Source organism: Salmo salar, chromosome 10 (assembly GCF_965601325.2).
Source record: "Salmo salar chromosome 10, fSalSal1, whole genome shotgun sequence".
NCBI classification, from domain to species: domain Eukaryota; kingdom Metazoa; phylum Chordata; class Actinopteri; order Salmoniformes; family Salmonidae; genus Salmo; species Salmo salar.
The window spans coordinates 77,902,501-77,918,428 of record NC_138300.1 but is presented as its reverse complement, the minus strand read 5'-3'; the positions used below and the strand labels follow the sequence as shown (position 1 = coordinate 77,918,428).

At 43.2% G+C, this 15,928-nt stretch overlaps 1 protein-coding gene across 2 annotated transcripts in view; it reads left to right on the top strand.

Moving 5' to 3' along the window:
* LOC106561037 (ceramide kinase) overlaps nucleotides 1–12,138 on the top strand; it is a 36,891-nt gene extending 24,753 nt beyond the window's left edge. For both annotated transcript variants that reach the window (XM_014124604.3, XM_014124603.3), the window contains 12 exons: nucleotides 398–532; nucleotides 660–782; nucleotides 944–1,069; nucleotides 1,754–1,820; nucleotides 2,380–2,525; nucleotides 4,022–4,096; nucleotides 4,705–4,857; nucleotides 4,961–5,066; nucleotides 5,222–5,307; nucleotides 5,427–5,632; nucleotides 5,786–5,997; nucleotides 7,460–12,138. In XM_014124604.3, coding sequence (XP_013980079.1) covers nucleotides 398–532; nucleotides 660–782; nucleotides 944–1,069; nucleotides 1,754–1,820; nucleotides 2,380–2,525; nucleotides 4,022–4,096; nucleotides 4,705–4,857; nucleotides 4,961–5,066; nucleotides 5,222–5,307; nucleotides 5,427–5,632; nucleotides 5,786–5,997; nucleotides 7,460–7,547 — 1,523 coding nt within the window. In that variant the 3' untranslated portion in view covers nucleotides 7,548–12,138. The remainder of the gene's footprint in view (nucleotides 1–397; nucleotides 533–659; nucleotides 783–943; nucleotides 1,070–1,753; nucleotides 1,821–2,379; nucleotides 2,526–4,021; nucleotides 4,097–4,704; nucleotides 4,858–4,960; nucleotides 5,067–5,221; nucleotides 5,308–5,426; nucleotides 5,633–5,785; nucleotides 5,998–7,459) is intronic.
* Nucleotides 12,139–15,928: the final 3,790 nt, after the last annotated feature.

Genomic DNA, 15,928 nt, shown 5'->3' with positions numbered 1-15,928 from the left:
CCTTCAAATAATCTCACCTGCTGTGTTATTATCCATCATTTGTGTTTTCTATGATGGTCGTCAGATACAAGACCAATGGCTCTTCCACTCCCTGCCTTCTCAGCCCAACACTAGCTCCACCCTAATGCTGAAATCAAACTGTTAATTAGTCCATTAAAGCTCCCATTTCAACCCATTAAACTGTATTAGAATAAAGCTATCCAAGCTGTAATTGATACAGCCTGACCAGTTTGTTTGGCTGGGATGGTAAAAAAAAAAAAATGCTTGAAAATAGATTATCCTGGCACACAGTTACGTCTGTGTGTGCTTTTCCCTTTCTCTAAGAATTTAATTTATAAAGGGTATATCACTGGTTCCTACCACATTGTGACGGATTGATTTGGTGTGTGTTTAACAGGTACCAGCCACGGTGTGTCAGTGTCTGAGATCCTAGCAGTCAGGGAGCTCGACGTGGACAGCGGGAGGAAAGATGACGGCAGGTGGCAGAAAATGCCTCAGAAATCGACTGAGGCCTATCCATATGCATTCACAGGTAAGAATGTTGACGATCTTGAGCAATCTACAGATATTGGATTCAATATGGTAGATGATACTGCAAAGTAAATCTATGTTCTGTTAAGCCTCTCTCCCGCCACTGCCTTTGTGTCCCCCTGCCACAGTGTCCTATGTGGAGAGAGCATGGCAGCACCGCTGGCGGTGTAGTGACGTCACCTTTCACTGTCTAGAGGGGGCACTGTGTCAGCAGTGGGTCCAGACCATCAGAGAGCAGCTCACAGCACTGAGTATGGCTGAGTATTACTGACTCTCTATTCAGTGTACACTGTTACAGTCACTGAATATGCTTTGTGAAGGCTAACTCAGAAATTAGTATGGGCCTCAGTCAGTACTGTTATGCCCTTGTCTCTGGAAAAACCAGTAACATCTTTCACTTGACTTTTTACAGCCAGCAGACCCAAGCATTTGCTGGTGTACATCAACCCCTATGGGGGCAAGCAGCAAGGCGAGCGTATTTACGAGCAGAAAGTCGCCCCTCTCTTCACCCTTGCCTCCATCTCCACGGACGTGATTGGTGAGTTCCTGCCAACAACATTAAACATGCTTTAATAAAAGATAAGTCTTTATGAGCCAAGTCACATTTCTCACTGTAGGCAAATGGGCATAAGCTCTCTCAGGCCGCACAGGATTATGACATAATTTACGACCGCCATCCATCACCCAAGTTCCTTAATGGATAGGATGATGGTCGATGAATACTGGATTACTTTACATTCGTTTAACTTCTCAGACTGGAGAACCACTGTGGACATCGTAATTTCATTGTCACAAATGATGACCAATTGTATTTTCAACAATATAGAAGCTTGGGTTGATATCAAGATATTAATAGTTTAGCATTTTTTTTTAAATAAAAATCTAAAATGGGTACGAAATCATGAAAACAAACTATTCCTTTAGCTACACATTGTTATAATGGTTAGAGAAGGTAAATTGCTGCTTTGGGGCTCGAATTCTTTATGGAAAATGATTCAATATATTGCTCCAAGCTAGTGAAGGATTACTCCCAAAGTCCAAAATATTTCAGATTATAGTGCAAATTATGAAACCGTCAAGCGATATCATCTAGTCGATTGTAAACCTGTTCAATATATTGATTTAAAATCATAACTTTTCAAGTGTATCCCATCTACAGGAAGCAGAAAAATGTAAAGCATCCTGAGATGTCTAACGCCTTCCTTGTCGTTGGTTGTCATAGTTACAGAGCATGCCAATCATGCCAGGGACCACCTGAGGACAGAGGCTGAGTTGAAGCAATATGATGGGTGAGTCATGGATGGAGACATTTCCCAGCAAACCAAAATTGGTTCTGTGAATGTTCCCAGAACATTCATTAGGTTGCCCCCAAAGGTTCTAATAACACAACTGTCCAGTTGTGAGGCTGATTATACAATGTTTGTATTAAAATATTTGCCTGATCTTGCAAGAACTTTCCCAGGAAACCTTTTGTTATTACGTTACCTGGAAACCTAATAAAAATATTAAGGGAATGTTCTGTGGTGGTTTTACATATGTTGTGTACATATTACATTTTTTTTAAATTTCTGAAATAAACTTAAACATTAGTTGAATGTTTTTGGGATGTTGTCATCCTAATGTTAAATAAAACCCTAACTAGATGTTCCCGGTTTGCGGGGTTCTCAATGTCCTTGTCGCTATAGTAATCAAAAGTCTGTTTGGGAAGCCCCTCTTTGTATTCTGGTTTTCAGGCCAAACTAAAAACCACCCCAGGCCCAGTATATTCTTCCTCTCAAACAGCAAACAAAAACATTAGTGCTGTTGTTTTGACCTCTGTGTGAGGCCTGATCTTTGACCTCTATGCAGAGTGGTGTGTGTGGGCGGGGACGGCATGTTCAGTGAGATGGTTCACGGCCTGGTCTCCAGGACCCAGAGGGACAACGGCGTGGACCAGAACAGCCCGGAGGAGAAGCTGGTACCCTGTACTCTGCGCATCGGCATTATACCCGCAGGTTAGAGCATACACACTCGCACACATACCACTATTTTGATACAGCAATGATCAAGGCCGGCCCGCTCATTAGGCAGCATTAGACGGCTGCCTATGGTGGCAGATTGACAAGGGTGGCATTTTCTGAGCCAAACTGACCAAGATGCACCTACAACAACACATAAAACCTCACATAATTTTGCCCAAAAATGACAATTTCTCTCAACCAGTGGCATATTGGCTTTTTAGGTGAGTGCTGATGCCGCCCTATGATAAGCAGTGCCCACTTTGTCAAAGGCAAGGACGCACAATATTTATCTTGTCCTTTCCCAGCTAGCCTCTCCAGGGTGCTGTTGGAGAGACGCATCACTGCTGCACTCCACCAACATTCTGTCAAAAAAAGGATCTAACATAAGTTATGTAGCAGATATAGTGCGTGGCTTTTTCTGTAGCCTACAGGCTGGAGATAAAATGGGCCTACCACATGGATGGACATTCCATTGTGCGCTGACATGGTAGACAACACCCCAGTAAGCACTGACTGACGCCAACGTCTTTTTTTGTTTTTGGTCCGGCCTTCTATTTTTTGGGGGGTGTTTTACAAACTCTAGGCCTACCACATAGATGGGCATTCCTAAAATTGTATTTCAAGCGACACTAGGCCAGGGATGGGCAACAAGTCCTCTGGGGCCTGATTGTGTCATACTTTTGCCCCGGGTAACACAACTGACACCAATAATCAACTAATTATAATCTCCATTTTAGAATGCAATTAGTTTCATCAGCTGTGTTGACTAGGGATGGGCAAAAAGTGACACCACTCCGGCCCCTGAGGACTGTAGTTGCCCATCCCTGTTGTAGGCTATACCTCAGTAAGCACAGAACGACGCTGACACCTTTTGGACTTCTTTTTTTTTTTTTTTTCAGTCCTGACCAGCCTTGATTTCCACGTCCATAGACGTTGATTTTTGGTTCAGATTTTGGCCTAAACATAGACGTCTATAAATTACATATTTTCAACTTTCATTCAGAACTGAAAATTAACCTGATTTCATTGTCTGTGAAATATGTATTTTCAATGCCAGGAAAATACCTATTTTCACCTTTTCATTCAGAATCTAAATTGAACCTACCTTCCACATCTGGAAGAATACGTATTTTAGACATATTTTCTACGTAATTTTGCTTACTGGGACTATTCTTGCAGGGGCAGCAATTATTTTTGTCTCATCTAGGGCAGCAGAACGGCCAGGACCTGCCCTGGCAATGACCACGTCATAAGCTATCAATAGCTGATGTTGACAAGATGTCCCATCTTATCGTGTCACGGTTTATGACCTGACTGTGTCTGTTTACAAACGAATACGTCAACGATGAGTTCCATTTCATGTACACTACAGTATCTTATCTGTGTGCTGATTCCCACGTTCCACTTTTCTGTCCTGCATGCGTGCAGAGTGGTTTTTTCTTCTGTGTAGTCAGAAACATAAGGTACCATTGTTTGTGTGTGTTATCCAGGTTCGACGGACTGCATCTGCTATGCAACTGTAGGCATCAACGACCCTGTGACCTCGGCCTTACACATCATAGTGGGTGAGTGCAGTTATCCATATTGAAATATTGGCAGCACTTCCCATTAAAATGCCTTTAAAAGTGACTAAAGGAAGTGTAACTAAAATGTTTACACTGCACCGATAAGTAGCATAAGCCACCTTTTATCACCGTTCCAGGAATTCCCCAGGACTCTATTGTGCATAGAAATGTTTGTCACATTTGTTACTTCTATGCTAACCCTACCACACACTCAGCTGACCAACAAGTGGCAGCAGGTGACCTACTTATTCAATGGTTTTGAGATGAGAGGAAACTGCTGTAGGTGTGTGTAGGCATTTATGTGAGTTTGAGCGCATGTGGGTGGGTTGTTCAGGCACTGGTGTGTATCAGTAGAGGCTGTTGGGAGGAGCTATAGGAGGACAGGCTCATGTACAATATGGAAACTACATGTTTGACTTTGTTCCATTTATTCCATTCCAGCCATTACAATGAGCTGGTCCTCCTATAACTCCTCCCGCCAGCCTCCACTGGTGTGTATGTTTTATAGTAAAAGTACACAAATCTGTCACACCTGTGTAGGACACTGTACTACACACATCTGTGGAGGATTACTCATACTAGACTTTGGGGGGGTGGTCTCTTCACAGGAGATGCCCAGCCAATGGACGTGTGCTCGGTCCATCACAACAACACATTCCTGAGGTACTCTGTGTCCTTGCTTGGGTATGGTTTCTATGGCGACGTGCTGGCAGACAGTGAAAGGAAACGATGGATGGGACCAGCCAGATACGACTTTTCAGGTAGGTCAGAAGAGTAGCTTTAACACTTAGGAAACGTTTAATACTGTTGCGGTAGACTGTTGCCATTGGTTGCTAATGATATTGTATGCTATTGTTTGTGCAGGTTTTAAGACGTTTCTCACACATCACTACTATGAAGGGACTGTGTCTTTTCTACCTGCAACTGACATATTGGGAACTCCACGAGACAAGACCAGGTGTAGAGCTGGGTATGTACTACTGTACAAATGCAACCTGTCCAATAATATCCACAACCAATTGTCTAGTTTAGTATTATACCCACATGTTTGTCTATGTAAATATCATCTAGATTTGGCTAGCCAACTCCATTCTCCCCTGTCCTCACTCCATCCCTGAGTTCCAGGTGCTTCATATGCCAACACAACGGACAGCTGTATTCCGAGGATGCCCCAGAGATTTGCGAGACTGATCCAGATGTTTCAGACAGTGGTAAGTATTTCTGCCTGAACACCCATATGACCTCAAGCCCACACACCATGGGTCTCTACAAAAACCTACACTATGCATGTATTTCAAAAGCACCAACCTCTATTTCTGCTCTATCCCAGAATACAAAGGGGGGTGGCGGGTGATCAGAGGGAAGTTCCTGGCCATCAACGCGGCCAGTATGAGCTGTGCCTGTCCCCGTAGCCCCAAGGGCCTGTCCCCCGCTGCCCACCTCGCTGACGGCACCACCGACCTAATCCTTGTACGCAAGTGCTCCCGATTCAACTTCCTGCGCCACCTGCTACGCCACACCAGCAAATACGACCAGGTAACCACACTGGATGGGGCTACTGCAATGATGTCATGTTTTTTATGGCTACTCCAACCCAGGTCCATCGGAGTGTTTGCATGAGATGTGTTAACTCTTCAATTCCCTGTTTCAGGGAGTTCTTTTTCTCACTTCTGTCTCTTTCCCCTTCAGTTTGACATGACCTTTGTAGAAGTGCACCGTGTGCGGCGCTTCCGCTTCACGCCACGCTACTGCCAAAGTGACTCCGAGTTGGACCTGAGGGAGAATGGCAAGAGGCTCTTCAGCCAGATCTGCCGAGACCACCCGGCCTGCAGCTGTAGCCCTGCCTACAGCAGCTGGAACTGTGACGGCGAGATCCTCCCCCATGCTGCCATTGAAGTCGGGTACGTCACCACTCCCTATAACCTGTTGTGCAAATATACAGTGCATTCGGAAAGTATTCAGACCCATTCACTTTTTCCACATTTTGTTACATTACAGCCTTGTTATAAAATGGATAAAATAAAATCTCATCAATCGACACACAATACCCCATCATGACAAAGCAAAAACAAGTTTTTAGAAATGTTTGCAAATTCATGACAAATAAAAAACTGAAATACCTTATTGACATAAGGACTCAGACCCTTTGCTATGAGACTCGAAATTGAGCTCAGGTGCATCCTGTTTCCATTTGTCATCCTTGAGATGTTTCTACAACTTGATTGGAGTCCACTTGTGGTAAATTAATTTGACTGGAAATTATTTGGAAAGGTACCCACCTGTCTATTTAAGGTTCCATAGTTGACATTGCAAAAACTAAGCCATGAGGTCGAAAGAATTGCCCGTAGAGCGCCAAGACCGTATTGTGTCGGGGTAAGGATACCAAAAAATGTCTGCATCATTGAAGGTCCCCAAGAACACAGTGACCTCCATCATTCTTAAATGGAAGAAGTTTGGAACCACCAAGACTCGGCCAAACCACCAAGACCCGCCCAGCCAAACTGAGCAATCGGGGGAGAAGGGCCTTGGTCAGGGAGGTGACCAATAACCTGATGGTCACTGACAGAGCTCCAGAGTTCCTCTGTGGAGATGGGAGAACCTTCCAGAAGGACAACAATCTCTGCAGCACTCCACCAATCATGCCTTTATGGTGGAGTGGACAGACGGAAGCCACTCCTCAGTAAAAGGCACATGACAGCCTGCTTGGAGTTTACCAAAAGGCACCTAAAGGACACAGACCATGAGAAACAAGATTCTCTGGTCTGATGAAACCAAGATTGAACTCTTTGGCCTGAATGCCAAGCGTCAAGTCTGTAAGTAACCTGCCACCCTCCCTACGGTGAAGCATGGTGGTGGCAGAATCATGTTGTGGGGATTTCTTTCAGCGGCAGGGACTGGGAGACAAGTCAGGATCGAGGGAGAGATCCTTGATGAAAACCTGCTCCAGACCACTCAGGACCTCAGACTGGTGAAGGTTCACATTCCATTTGGACAACGACCCTAAGCACACAGCCAAGACAACGCAGGAGTTGCTTCAGGACAAGCGTCTGCATGTCCCGGAGTGGCCCAGCCAGAGCCCGGACTTGAATCCGATCGAACATCTCTGGAGAGACCTGAAAATAGCCGTTTTTGCTTTGTCATTATGGGGTACTGTGTGTAGATTAATGAGGGGGAAATACTATTTAATACATTTTAGAATAAGGCTGTAGCGTAACAAAATGTGGAAAAAGTGAACGGGTCTGAATACATTCCGAATGCACTGTAACCCACTTCTGAAAGTGCAGTGCAGAAAATCAACATTTGATTTGATTTCCTGCCTTTGTTTGCTTAAAACAATCTCTTCTTTGTCTTCTGCTCTTCCAGAGTGCACTGCCAGTTGATCAAGCTGTTTGCGCGAGGGATCGAAGAGCAGCCTGTGTTTGAGGACCTTCCCAACCCGTGTGCAGTATAGATCCCCCATCTGCTGCCCTACCCTATGAAAGTCACTGGAACAGTCCGACTGCATTTCAAAGGCTACTGCTGTCATATCCTTACCCCTGTGCACTACCTTTTTCTGATGTACTTTGAGGTCTTTCAGACATCTTTTCTGGGGCCATTTTTGTTTGTCTGTCACATTTTAGAGGTCACAAGTTCACAGGTCAAAGAGTACTGGTGATGGTACACTTACAGAGAGGTTCACTATCCACATCCACTATACTGAAGAAGAAATCATAAATACTAAGCGGTATTGAATGTAGTTCTTTTCCGCTCTCCTTTTTCAATAGAGCGATGTTAACCTAGCAATTAACATGCTGTTCAACATTTATAGAACTCCTCTTTGCACGTTTTACAATGTATGCTGCTCCAAATTATGAATAACTGTTACAACGTTTTGTTTATTTATTCATTTAGAGAAAAACATTTAATTAGAGGATGTTTGAATTTTGCTAGCTGCTTGCACTTTTGTTTCAAATAGGCCGTATGCGTTTTGACCTTATAAGCAATGCCTTGTTAGAAGTTATTTCACAGCACCTAAAAGGCATGAATTTGAATACATATGTATTGATGGTCGGATATTGGGTGAACCAGAACTCTCTAGGGCAGTGTTTCCCAACTCCAGTCCTCAAGTACCCCCAGCAGTACATTATTTTTATTGTGGCCCCGAACAAGCACAACTGATTCTACTTTGACAATTGAACCAGGGGCCTCATTTATCAACCGTGCATACATGTCTTACTTAGTTCTGAGGTACGTGGAGATTCTAGGATTGTTGTCATTGTTAAATCAGAGCCATACTATATTTGTGGGCTTGTGAACGAGCACTAAAACCTGACTTGGAAAACGCCCCTCCATTCACATTTTATGGTAAGAAAAATTCCCAGATTTGCTGTATGTTTTGGAGATTCTGGAGCTGAGCCAGGATAGTTTCTAAAAAGAAATCGCAATAGCACATTTCATCACATTCCTGTAGATGTGTGTGCAGAATGTATTTTTTTTAAAAATCTTGTGCAGTGACATATGCCTCCTATCGCGAGTGCCAAAAACTGTCCATGCGTACTGCAAGATTGATTGTCCTTTCAAACAATTTAAAAGTAAATGCTACAGCCCACACTTCTATGCAAAATGCTAATTGTTGTTCAATATTTTGTTTATCAATAGATGATTGTGTTTCTATCTCCTGCCTTGGTATAGGCTCTGAGATGAATAGGCTATTATGTCTCGCTCCTGTCGCAAAGCAATACTGTGGCCTACACATACTGTCATATAGGCTACCGGTCTATTTACTTTTGAGCATGGTTGGCTATTGAATGAGTGATGGATAAATGGAAGCCTAATATTTGTTGCGTAGCGGGAATAAACCAGTCATCAGAAAAGGAGAGATGTCCTGCAATATGATTTAGGTATATATAATAAAAGTTAAAGAAATATATTAGGCAACATGCTGCTATGCGATCTTCATACCAATGGCAAATGCATCTGTGTTATCATTAGACCAACTTTTTAATGTTTTTGTTCGCCTAACATTCTTAGAATTCCTGTGCATCAAACACCTCAATTTCCCCCAAAATAACCAATATTTGCTTGCAATACCACTAGATCAACCACTAGAAGTTGCATGGTTTGAGATTTGCGTGGAGCTATGCACGCTTTCCCATCATGTTCAAAATGGGTAAATACCAATCTTTTTGGGAAAACTGGCGGATGCAAGGTTTATTCTTTTTTGTGCGCACGCATTTTGATAAATGAGGCTGCAGTTGTATTTGTCTGGGGCTACAACAAAAATGTGTGCTGTTGGGGGTACTCGAAGACAGGATTTGGGAAACACTGCTCTAGGGGTACCAGATACCAGCCAGACTCTCACCTTAGAGAAGTTAGATATTTGTTTTAAATTTACAAACAAATCTGAATTTTGAATGTAAATGGCATGTTTTTGAAGGGTCCAGACACTTTTTTTTTTTTCACGTGTTTGTGAGAAACCCCAAAAAGTGATTCAATTCCTCATCCTCGTTGTGCAATACGGGTGCTCTGAAAAAAAAAACATGAGTAAATGCTCCAAATGCGTAATCTTTTAAACGAAAATGCTCTCAGTATAGTAATGCAGGTCTTTAGATATTGTACACATGTGATTGTGTCATTCTGAACTTTTCCGCAACGTTATATTCAATTTTGTGAGACTAGCGTTTCCCATATCCAGTTGTTCCATTATCCATGTAGCCTGCTGCTAGAATGGACGGAGAGGTATCACTCCAGTCGCAACAAAATGGAATATAACGTTGCGAATAAAGTTCAGAATGACACAACTTCATGTGTACAGTATTGGAATTTGGCTTCTAGGTACCCTCGTTAAGGCCAGAAGTCACTAAAGCAGGTCTTAGTAACTGGTATCTGGGCCTTTGAGCCATAAAATTGGCCAATGGTGTCCTTAAGCGATTAAGATGTTTCAAATGTGTAGTCTATTCAACCCCTCCTCTGGTGGTAGATTTTCTGCGAATCTTTTAGAGGAACGTGTCCATCTCCCCTCTATCCAAATGTCTATCTAATAAATCTTTAAAAATAGAAGTTGTTCACGTCATCTTTTCCATACAGCATTTCTCCACACCTTGAACTGTTTTCAATTTGAAAGACCTCACTATACTGGGAGCTTTCCGGTTTCTAAAAGGACTTATTTGGAGCATTTTGTCATGCTTTCTCAGAGCTCCTGTACTGCACAACAAGGATGAGGAAGTGAATTGCTGGTTGGGGTAAAAAAATAGAGACATAAAAAAATACATTGTCCTTTAATGTGACATTGAAACAAACCATCACCAAATCTAATGGTACACAAAATGTCCAGACTGGCAAGATTCACATGGGATGCTGAAAACTCAACAATGTAGCTCACCATAAAAATAGTAGCTTTAGGCACATTTTACCAAGCGATCTGCCATATCTGAGGTATAGCAGTTAAAGGAAAATTGCACCCAAAAACTATCTTTTGACATTTGTTTCATTAGTCCATTGTTGATATTGTCTCAATGTTTTGCATGTCAGCAATCAAGTTTTCAAGATGTATAACTTTCAAAATACAGAAATACAGCCGATATGATGCATTTTGCATCAACTCATGCGTTTTGCATCATACGGCTGTATTTCTGATTTTGAAATTTAAGATGTCTAACTTGATTGCTGACATGCAAGACATTTTGGGACTATATCAAACAATGTACTAATGAAGCAAATACTGAAAGATTGTTTTTGGGTGGAGTTTCCCAAAAAGGTTACTGGTTCGATTCCCCGACTAGTTGAGAAATCTGTTGATTTTTTTTTTTCCTTGAGCAAGGAACCATAATTTCTCCTGTAAGTTGCTCTGGATAAGAGCATCTGCTAAAATTACAAAAAATTGAAACGCTGTCAGAAAACAGTGTTTGGTGCTTGGTGCCCTGCATATCATATAATCCCGTGCTGCACATACTATGCTGGGTGTCACTGCCCTCCGCACTGTCACGCTGGTCTTGCTGCTGCGGACTAGGAAAATTGTAGCAGTTGCTGAACGTGAATATGCTGTGACAACAGTGACTAGCAAACACCACATGGCTGTTTGCTAGTCTCAACTGTATGCTACGGTGACGTAGCTTGGTTTAGACTCATTGTGCAGTGATTTTTTACTTTGGCATCCTCATTTGTGAGGAATCTTGGCTGCTTTCACAATTCCTTTCTGACCATGCACTCTCCTCTCTGAATTGTCCACCAGGCAGCCATCAGGCAGATGGTCGTCCATCCATCCAAGATCCTTTTAGCTTTAGCTCGGCGGAACAGAATTACGCCGATTCATCATCCACAGTGACATACACCCCTCCACCAGCACTAGGCACCCATTCAGTTTGGTTCACTTCCAGGCCCATTAGAAACTCTATCAGCGGGGCCACTCTTAATGCTGCATTCTTAATCTTGGAGGTGCCCCCCTCATTTATGCCGACCCGCTTTACATTATAGGAGTGCTGACTGTAGCAGAGTGCGGCTCCCCTATGGAGGGGAGAGCAGTGTGCGTGTGTCTGAGAGGCCATTACTCCACTAGAAATTGTGGGGCCCTAGTCGTCACCCCTAAGGAGTGTGTGTGTGGTGTCAGTACAGCGCTATAGGAAGTGCAGTGTAAACGCAGCCACGGCATGGCAGAGGAGGCTTCATGAGGCTCAGCACTGCGTAGCACTGATCAACTCTGTCTTGTAAGGGTTCTCAGTGCAAGAGTAATGACACCACACACACACACACCGCAGACTCTCGTTTAGGTTACAACTGATATCCTGATTTATTGGTATGTTTTTACCAATAAAACCCTAAACAAGCGCACAACAGAAACCCCCTCTGTGATCTTGCAGGTTTCAAGATGTTACAGATATGTAAACTCAGCAAAAAAATAAACCTCACTGTCAACTGCGTTTATTTTCAGCAAACTTAACATGTGTAAATATTTGTATGAACATAAGATTCAACAACTGAGACATAAACTGATCAAGTTCCACAGACATGTGACTAACAGAAATGGAATAATGTGTCCTTGAACAAAGGGGGGGGGGGGGGGGGGGGGTCAAAATCAAAAGTAACAGTCAGTATCTGGTGTGGCCACAAGCTGCATTAAGTACTGCAATGCATCTCCTCCTCATGGACTGCACCAGATTTGCCAGTTCTTGCTGTGAGATGTTACCCCACTCTTCCACCAAGGCTGCTGCAAGTTTGACATTTCTGGGGGGAATGGCCCTAGCCCTCACCCTCCGATCCAACAGGTCCCAGACGTGCTCAATGGGATTGAGATCCGGGCTCTTCGCTGGCCATGGCAGAACACTGACATTCCTGTCTTGCAGGAAATCACGCACAGAATGAACAGTATGGCTGGTGGCATTGTCATGCTGGAGGGTCATGTCAGGATGAGCCTGCAGGAAGGGTACCACATGAAGGAGGAGGAGGAAGTCTTCCCTGTAACGCACAGCGTTGAGATTGCCTGCAATGACGACAAGCTCAGTTCGATGATGCTGTGACACACCGCCCCAGACCATGGACCCTCCACCTCCAAATCGATCCCGCTCCAGAGTACAGGCCTCGGTGTAACGCTCAATCCTTCGACGATAAACGCGAATCCAACCATAACCCCTGGTGAGACAAAACCGCGACTTGTCAGTGAAGAGCACTTTTTGCCAGTCCTGTCTGGTCCAGCGACGGTGGGTTTCTACCCATAGGTGACTTTGTTGCCGGTGATGTCTGGTGAGGACCTGCCGTCCGCCTATTGCGGACAGTCTGAGCACTGATGGAGGGATTGTGCGTTCCTGGTGTAACTTGTACCTGTCCCGCAGGTGTGATGATCGGATGTACCGATCCTGTGCAGGTGTCGTTACACGTGGTCTGCCACTGCGAGGATGATCCGCTGTCCGTCCTGTCTTCCTGTAGCGCTGTCTTAGGCGTCTCACAGTATGGACTATGCAATTTATTGCCCTGGCCACATCTGCAGTCCTCATGCCTCCTTGCAGCATGCCTAAGGCACGTTCACGCAGATGAGCAGGGACCCTGGGCGTCTTTTTGTGTTTTTCAGAGTCAGTAGAAAGGCCTCTTCAGTGTCCTAAGTTTTCATAACTGTGACCTTAATTGCCTACCGTCTGTAAGCTGTTAGTGTCTTAACGACCGTTCCACAGGTACATGTTCATTAATTGTTTATGGTTCATTGAACATGCATGGGAAACAGTGTTTAAACCCTTTACAATGAAGATCTGTGAAGTTATTTGGATTTTTACGAATTATCTTTGAAAAACAGGGTCCTGAAAAAGGGACGTTTCTTTTTTTGCTGAGTTTATGAAGGATTATGTGGAGGTCTGTCTATTTTGGTTGAAAGAAATAACTAAATAAAGAGTATTTAAACCTCTGAATAATTGTGTGGACATGTTATTGACTGTGTTATGCCTGCTGCAATCGGCCAATGTAATGATGGTTTGCAGAACATTCATTTCCAACACTGATGCAATAATACATTGTCTATTCAGTAAAGTCAGAATTATGCAAAGCAGACTTATAGGCTCTTTCACACAGCAGTTGAAGGAGACTAGAAATATTAGGCATAATCAAATCCCACTAATTCACAAAAACGCACACAGGAACCTATGATTATTAACACTGCACTTTGCAGATATCGCTCCGCCATTTCCTGGTTGCTAAAATTAATAGTTTGCCTGATTTCAGTTTGTGACGAAATAAGCTAGTATAGTGTAGATAATAATTTTACCATCTAAACCACTGAAATATATTTTCCATAACCACAAATATTGTTGGTTCAGCTGTTTGAAGCTGGTGAACAAAACTGAAAGTAAAAGACTCAAAAACAAAACTTAAGAACGGCAAGAATAGAAATGGCGCACATAGAACAGATCTACCGCTTCTTAATCTATATAACTCACAAATTTGTTCGGGTCGCCCAAAAAGTTATACTGCTACTTTATTTTAAATACATTGGAAATGCAGGTGATCACTGATGTTCAACTATATGAAATTCTGTGGGGTCGGAAGAGATTTGTCTAATCCGTGTCATTTTGACAGAACTTGATTAACTTCCAGTTGACTGACAAGGTCAGAAGGAAGTAAAGGTTAGGGAACTTTAATACACTTGAGAGAAAATGGATACCTGCATTAAAATAATGGTGCCTAACCTAATAAAGCGTAGGGACCAGGGCAGTCGAAAGGGGATGACATGGACCTTTACCTAATAGAATGAGAGACTTTTTTTCACTGAGCTGCCTCTGGAAAAAGATGCCCTGTCAAGCTAGACTGTGGAGTTAGTCAATGTAGGGGAATTTCACCTAAGAGGGTTCAGGACCCCAATGCCCTGCTGTTGACAAGGTTCTGTGGTTAGATGTCCTCAGGGATTGGGAATTGAATTGAGCCTCGGCTGCAAAATCACCAGTAATGTTCTGAAAAACACAAGTTATATTTGGGTCATATCTGAGAAATGTATTACAGATGTGCCTAATTCATTTGGAGTTTACTTGCTCGTTTAGAATTAGTATCAAGTGCCATTTAATGAAGCTTTAGGGGAAGGGGAAATCAATAAGACCTTACTCTTGGAAAGGATGTAGGCTACAGTTTATATCACAACAAATATAAAGGTATTTTGTGCCACAAATTAAAAGCAATTTGTTAGTAAAAAATATATTTAAAATGGCAGGTCTACACACTTAGGGGGGATATGACCTCGATACAGGGCTTTACCAAGTCGATGAAAGCTAGCGGCCTGTATCCGAGGCTCACAGCTCTATTATCAATACAGATATGTGACTCAAAGCCAGTGTGTGTCCTCTTATCTTGGACCTTCAATGACACCAAACGCTGGCGCACGCCCCATTTTGTTGATGAACACACATTTGCGAGGGAGTAGACAAACGAGACGCCACCTGGTTTTATGGGCTCGTTACATAAAAATGACAGCAGGGAGAAAAATAAAGCTACACCAGCGCTTTTATGCCACTGCCCCTGGCATGATGGGGAGATATTTCTACTCTCTACCACTCCCAGCCGCCGTCTTTTCTTGCTGTTGTGATACCGGCCATACATTACGCACTATCTGGACCAGCATGACAATGAAGCAGGGTCATTTTCCACTCGCTGTTGCATCTGCAAAGTGGGTTCCAATCTCACACACTACACACACACACACAACCTAGCTAGACACACACGCAAGCATGTCTGTGTTTGTGTGTGTGTATAACCCTCTCCATAACTCCCACACAAAGGGCTCTTCAATCTGTATTGCGGAAGTTAAGCGTAACTGCGTGATTGAATGTTCCTGCGTTAGCGGAGACCGCAAACACGGGAAGTGCTGCACATGTGTGCTCAATCTGAAATTACCTTTACATTTCTATTGCGCAATCTGTAACGCTTCAGCGATACAGGTTGAATAGAGCCCTTACTCATTGTAATAGACATGGCGAGATTCAGAGTGTGCCTGGTGAGAGAGCAAGATATCCCAACCAGACTGCAGTTAGTGTTTGGTGCTGTTTAGCAAGATGAAAAAGCAGCAGTTCACTTCTACGCCAGCCTTGATGGGGGTCACATGGAGAAACTGCTGCTATCACTAATCTCTCCATACTATCAGTCAACCCACTGAGCCACTGCAATGCAGAGCTTATCTAGAAATCCACATACTCTAACAGGAACATAAGATTAAACAGATTTGTCTGCCATTTACTGTCCTTACATAGATCATTCAGTGAAAATATTTCCAGGATATGCTAATCGACCTTCCTGCTATGGCTGATAAATTAGCAACTGGACTGTTTCACCGCTAAATGCAGGTGGAATTGCACAGCTAATGATGCTGTAAAATATATGCTGTAAAAT